The following is a 7,140-nucleotide window of genomic DNA, read 5'->3' on the forward strand; positions in this document are numbered from 1 at the left end:
GGGGAAGCCGGCAGAGGAAGCAGACTCAGACACTTCCAATGAGCTCTCCATCTTTTCATCAGGCTACTTGATTTTCCCTTTCCTGAGCATTTTCCTGTGAACTCACTAAGAAACAATCCATGAGCAGAGTTTACTGTTAGCTAGCTCTTTGTCCTGTCTAAATATAGGTTTTCTTATTCAATAGACAATAGTTTTCTCGACCCCGACGCTAAATATAGGCACCATTACCTTGAAAGAGCAAGACAGGCAAGAATGCAACCTCTTCCGTATGACAAAATAATAAAAACACTTTTACTGTTACTGTACTTGTGAGGAACTTCATTCCTCCATTCCCTCCATTGAGGAAAAATATTGAAGATAATGAAGTAAATAAAAAAATCATTATAATATTGGACTTTTGGGCCCACAGAATAATATATATATATTAATTGGCAATACAATTATTATTATTATTATTATAATGTTTATGCTGTTTGGAGAAATCTACTGAGTAGTTTATGTTTATGTACTTTGTATTACTGTAATCATTTCCTACTGTGCATTTTATTATTTTACATTTTTCTGTTCAGTTTTTTTCCTACTGTTTTGTCCCGTGATGCAAATGTAAACTCAAGTAAAGACCCTTTTAAAATCTTAACTATTTATATAACATTAAGGAGTCATGACTAAATAAGCAATAAATTACAAGTTCCAGTTCAGAAAAAATACATCTTTAGTTATTATGTATTAAGATGTTAAGATGTAAAAAACTCAGCTAATCTGCCCTATCAGGATTGGATCACATTTTTCCACCATCACTCCATCATTTTAAACACTGTACACCTTTTTTAAACTTGAAAATATATAAATTGTATATTTTACATATTTGTATTGTTAATTTGTATTCAACATTTGTGATTCTTGACTTTTGCGGCACCTGTTTTTTCTCTTCCTTTGTATATTTTGACTGTCATGCACCACAGCTTTAGAGCAAATCCCTTTTATGTGAAAACCTGCAGGCAATAAACCTGAATCTGATGTATTCTTTCTTCTGCCGCCACCCAGAGTTGGTTTCTTTTAACCATGAAAACAATATTTCCCCAACCTAACCAAGTGGTTGTAGTTGCCTAAAGTTAAGAAATGCTGCTGGTGTGCATTGCTGGAAGGTAGTGCTGTCCTTAAAGGCCCTACACACCCATGGCACACCCACACAGGTGTTGTCACTTACCTTGCCAAATAAGACTCCTTCTCAGTACAGACTGTGCTTGACTGATATCCCTCTGATCTTTATATTAGCGTTGTTGGACCTGTTAGGGTGGGAGGGTCCACCTATGTCATTCATATTGGTTTGTTTAGTTTGGTGACCTCATACAATTTGAGAACAATAATAACTGCTATTCAATACTTGAGTATTTCCATTTTCTGCTATTTTCTACTTCCATTTCACTATATTATATTGGTAAATATGGTGCTTTCTACTCTGTTACATTTATTTGACAGCTTTAGTCAATCGTTAGTTTGCAGATTCATTTACACACAAAATATACACTCACCGGCCACTTCATTAGTTGCACCTTTCTTGCTATAGTATCCGGTTTGACCCCCTTTTGCCTTCAGAACTGCCTTAATTATTCATGGCATATATTCATCAAGGTGCTGGAAACATCCTCAGAGATTTTGGTCCATATTGAAATGATGGCTGCATATTTGTCGGCTGCACGTGTCACATCCATAATGCAAATTCCATCCACCACATCCCAAAGGTTGTCTATTGGATTGAGATCTGGTGACTGGGGAAGCCATTTGAGTACAGTGAACTCATTATCATGTTCAAAAAAACAGTTTAAGATGATTTACGCTTTGTGACATGGTGTATGATCCTGCTGGTAGTAGTAGCCATCAGAAGATGGGTACACTGTGGTAATAAAGGGATAGACATGGTCAGCAACAATGCTCAAGCTGTGGCATTTAAACAATGCTCAATCTGTACTAAGGGGCCCAAAGTGTGCCATGAAAGTATCCCCCACACCATCACACCACCACCACCGGCCTGAACCATTGACACAAGGTTGGATCCATTCTTTCATTTTGTTTATGTCAAATTCACTACCATCTGAATGTTGCAGCAAAAATCAAGACTTTTTCCAATCTTCTATTGTCAAATTTCGGAGAGCCCGTGCCAATTGTAGCCTCAGTTTTCTGTTCCTAGATGACAGGAGTGGCACTCGGTCCGGTGGTCTTCTGCTGCTGTAGCCCATCTGCTTAGAGTTACTGTTGCCTGTCTGTCATTATCCTTTGACGTCTGCCATCAACAAGGCATTTTCGCCCAGAGAGCTACCGCTCCTGGATATTTTCTCTTTTTCGGAGTATTCTCTATGTGTATATGTATGATGGTTGTGTGTAAAAGTCCCAGTAAATCAGCAGTTTCTGAAATACTCAAACCAGCCCTTCTGGCACCAACAACCATGCCACATTCAAAGTAACAAAGTAACCCATTCTGATGCTTGGTTTGAACTTCAGCCGACCATCTAGACCATGCCTAAATGCATTCAGTTGCTACCACGTGATTGGCTGATTAGATATTTGCGTTAACAAGCAGTTGAACAGGTTAATGTTACCATTAAGTGCCAATTAGTATATGATCAGTTTATAAGATGTGAGGTAATGATATAGACTAAACTATCAAACAAAAGTATGTTTTACATTTTTATTTTTGATACTTATATTTTGCTGATTATACTAATATACTTTTACTCAACATAGCGTCACTGTTGAAAGAAAACCATTGAATTTGGTGCTTTTGCATTTTTCATTAAAAAATATGAGGCAATTTTCTGTCCTTGTGAGAACATCTGGTTCTCCTCACAACTATTGAAATATAATAACACACAACAAACTCCCCAAAACCATACACACACATATTCACACACCTTGACTAAGCACAAAGACAATCACTGTAACTATCACACATGTTGTTCAGTATGTGAGGAAGTAGGCTGGAGGAAAATCCGTGTCAAAGAGTCTCCTCATCCTCCCACACGTCTCTTGTTTCATTGGCTAAGAGATGTGATGTCACAGAGTGGACTGCCCTATAAAAAGTCACTCTCCCACACAGACAGCAGACCAGCTGAGAACTCACTCACTTACAGCAAGGAAGACAGCTCTGTACCATACATACTTTTCAAGCAATTGTCAAAACCTTTGGAAATATCCACCAGTGAACAGGAAAAACACCTCATCATGTGCAGAGGACTTGAATCACTGCCTTTCACCTGCCTGGAGAGGTGAGATCCATTTTTATTTTTTTGGAGAATTATTCCTGTACTAGGATATAACGTGAATTTAAATACTCATACTTAGTCTCTTAGTAACATTTTCTCTTTCTTTATCTTCACAGGGCAAAGGAGCTGAAAGCTTTGTTTGGAAGTTTAATACAAAAGTCAGATCACAGCATCACTGGCCAGTCAAAGAAAGATGACAAACTGAGGTAAGACATACAGTACATTCACATTTTCTCTCTAAACGTGTCAGTGAAATCAAAGTGGACCTCTGTAATTCTCCAGAACTTCTTCTTATAATTTTTTTCTGTTGCTGCAGGTTAAACATCGACGAGCCTTTGAAATGGAAGGAGTCGTTTGAGAAACTGTTGTCCAGTCAAAGTAAGTGCGATCCTTCACATCACAAATGTTTCAAACCTCCCAGAGGTTTTGAGATGAATACCAGATGTTAACCCACCACTCTCTCCTCTCTCTCCTGTTTTCAGATGGACTGTGCCTGTTCAGAGCGTTCCTGGTCTCAGAGTTCAGTGAGGAAAACATTGCTTTCTACTTGGCTTGTGAGGACTACCGGGCAACAAAATCTTCAAAACTGGCTGCCAAAGCCAAGAAAATTTATGATCAGTTCATCGGCTCTGATGCACCACAAGAGGTAAATATCAAATATACTAAATAGACAATTTAGGATACTCTGTCACTCTGCTGGCTTCGCTTATATTACTGTGAAGTGCTGATAATCACCTCTTTGCCATCCTTTGCTCCCCTACAGGTTAATCTTGACCATGCAACCAAAGCCATCACAAAGGAGAACATGGAGCATCCCAGCCAATCCTGTTTCAATCTGGCCCAAGCCAAAATCTACACCCTGATGGAAAAAGACTGCTACCCTCGCTTCCTCAAGTCCTGCACATACCTGGAGCTCAGCAGAAAGACTGGCTAACCAACTATATTTTAAAAAAAAAACTATCCTTCAAGCAGCAGACATAAAGGGACATAAGATTACTGACGCACAGTGGAGACTGGAAAGGTTCAAACGGAACAAATACCTCAGCCCAAGGAGTTTCATGCCAGGTTGTGGAGTTATTTTGGAGGATGCGTACAGATCGGCGTCTGAGCTGAACACATGAAGCTGTGAAAAGAGACTGACACAGACAGCTGCAGGCGATGTATGCCTCTGAAAGAAACACCTGTACTGTACGTACAGGGCTGCATGAACGGCAGCCACAGTGGCATAAATTATAAAATGCAGATAGACAGAAATGAGTTAGCATAGTGTTTATTTATTTATTTATTATTTATTTAAAGTATTTTTATTATGTGGTGAAAACTGATCTATTCCATGTGTTGTTTTTTTTAATCTGAAGTACTGTATGTGAAAATAAATGCATTGAATAAAATATGACCATTTCCAGAGACAAAAGAGTACTGTTTTGTAGCATGGAAAGTTCACTTCACATACAGAGAAGGTGGATGTGGTTACTGAGGTCAGAACATTTTTTGGAGGAAGGAAGAAGACTTGCTCATGTGCGCTATTATAGCTGCTAACTAATCTGTGGCCTCAGTGGTTCCACTTCACACGTGGGTGACTGGATGACTCCTTTTCTCTGGAGTCACAGTGAATGGAAGATATGAAGTGAGTGTGTGAATGTGTGTCAGTTCTTGTACTTTTATCAATATAAGGATCTGGTATGACCCTTGGAGAAAAGTAAAGGGTAGGTCATTTTGGCTGGTATTCACAGGATTATAGGAGGTACTGAATTTAGATAGACAGACTGCTTCTTTAATAAATAAATTACTTTATTAATCAGCAGAGGGGAAACTAGTTTGGTCACCCATGCACAGTAACAAACACGAGGCACATGTCAGACAGGTCACAATAGACAACATCTAAAACACAACAACTACAAAACTAACATACAAACTAAACTACTAAACTACAAGAATAGTTTAGAATAGTTTGGAATAGTTTGGAATTTAGGGAAATACACGTATTCACTTTCTTGCCGGGAGTAAGATGAGATTGAGATTGATATCACTTTCATATCTTTACGTTAAATGCTTAGCACAGAGACTGGAAGCAGCTAGCCTGGCTAAATCCATCTACCAATACATAGGCTAGTTGTTTTCAGTCTTTGTGCTAAGCTAAGCTAACCAACTGATTGCTGCCACTAATTGCTACATATTTACCCACAAACATGAAAGTGTTGAATATCTTCTCATCTAACTCTCGGCAAGTAAGCAAATAAGGGTATTTCCCAAAATTTCAAACTATTCCTTTAAGTGAGTGGAAAGCAAGAAATACAGTTTAGATGTGTGTGTTTGTGTGTGTGTGTGTGTGTGTGTGTGTGTGTGTGTGTGTGTGTGTGTGTGTGTGTGTGTGTGTGTGTGTGTGTGTGTGTGTGTGTGTGTGTGTGTGTGTGTGTGTGTGTGCGTGTCCAAAAACACGATCATTTTGCCGGGAAGCATTTGAGTGTGATGGCCGGTTGCCATGGAGACAGCAGCCACCTACTGTCACATGCAGGTTTGTTGACTACTTTAGGCACCGCTCACAGCTTGCAGTCACAGCAGCCTCCCCTCCTTTTGTAAAGCAACCCCTTCCCTCCATTCTCCTGCCATCCATCATCGCCACCTTCTCGCCGCTCTCCTCCTCCTACACTCTCCTACCGCTATAGCCGACTCCTGTTCAAACACTCAGCCCCTCAAGAGGAGAGGGCGAAGTCATTAACACCGCTCTCACACAAATGACAGCGGCTATCTTTCCACTCCATCCTTCTTTCTCTCTGTGGTGTTCAACCAGTAGTGATGTATAGTGAGGCCTCTACTGAACAGACAGTAATTGAGATTCATTGAAGAAAGACTGATTAGTTTTTTTTTGCTTAGCAAACTGTAACCTCTCTACCTCAGAGAACAGATTGACTTGACTTTTTATTGTCACTTACTCCTGTACAAGCTGCACTGGTATCCCAAATTAGTTGACTTTACTAGAAATTTGCGTGGAAACCCGTTGCCTTAAACCGTTAAACCTTAAAAAAGTTTTTTGAACAAGGTGATTCACCTTAAACGTTAAACTTAACAGGTTAAGTTGTCTTAACACAGAGCAGTAAGTTGATGCTGTAGACAAATCAAGTTTACATTAGTAGGCCTAGTCATTACTAAAAATCATTAGTAAACATAAATTATTATTTTCTGGAGTGATGTTGTTTAAAATGAGCATGTTAAGTTAAACATACAAAGAAATATTACAAATATAAAACATTAGGCTACTTATCAATACTAGAGAAATTAATTGTATGTATGAATATTGTTTTTTCCTTTATTTCAGTGTGATTTTGAGAATAATGTATTCAATGCATTTATTTCAATAACGCAGAGAGAAAATAAATCAACAAAAAACATTTAAGTTTTCCAATGTACTGTGCTGCACGGAGAAGTTCTCTCAAGAGACAGATATCACTTCCCAATCTCATTATCTACAATTAACCATTTCCTCCCATCAGTCCCCACCCGGGTCTCGGTCAACAATAAATGTAGATAAACATGAACACTGAATCAACCATACAAAACTAAAACACAGATATAAACATAAATGCATACCCAAAACATTAACAGAACATTATTTAAACACACTTTAACTATTACAGAAACTGGGTTTACAGTGTGATGTTACAAACATAGCCTAGTATGATTTCCACCTCAGCAGTTTGTTTAGACAGATCATGATTCATGATTCATGTCTAATTTAAACTAATTCAATTTAATTTAATCAAATGTCAGAATACTTTGGAAAAAGAAAGAAACATCTGAGACCTGACCAGGTGTGGCTGCATGTGGGTTTGGACTTTTTGTTTTTATGTCACTTGATATTGTGTTATCATGAAGGTGTACT

At 38.5% G+C, this 7,140-nt stretch overlaps 1 protein-coding gene across 1 annotated transcript; it reads left to right on the forward strand.

Moving 5' to 3' along the window:
• The first annotated feature begins 3,116 nt into the window (after window positions 1-3,116).
• Window positions 3,117-4,392, forward strand: rgs5b (regulator of G protein signaling 5b). Its single transcript, XM_028593689.1, has 5 exons — window positions 3,117-3,263; window positions 3,377-3,466; window positions 3,577-3,638; window positions 3,743-3,906; window positions 4,024-4,392. Exons 1-5 carry the CDS (start codon window positions 3,220-3,222, stop codon window positions 4,192-4,194), a joined length of 531 nt encoding a protein of 176 aa, XP_028449490.1. The 5' UTR covers window positions 3,117-3,219; the 3' UTR covers window positions 4,195-4,392.
• Window positions 4,393-7,140: the final 2,748 nt, after the last annotated feature.

The sequence above is a fragment of the Perca flavescens genome, chromosome 12 (genome assembly GCF_004354835.1).
Source record: "Perca flavescens isolate YP-PL-M2 chromosome 12, PFLA_1.0, whole genome shotgun sequence".
Classification (NCBI taxonomy): domain Eukaryota; kingdom Metazoa; phylum Chordata; class Actinopteri; order Perciformes; family Percidae; genus Perca; species Perca flavescens.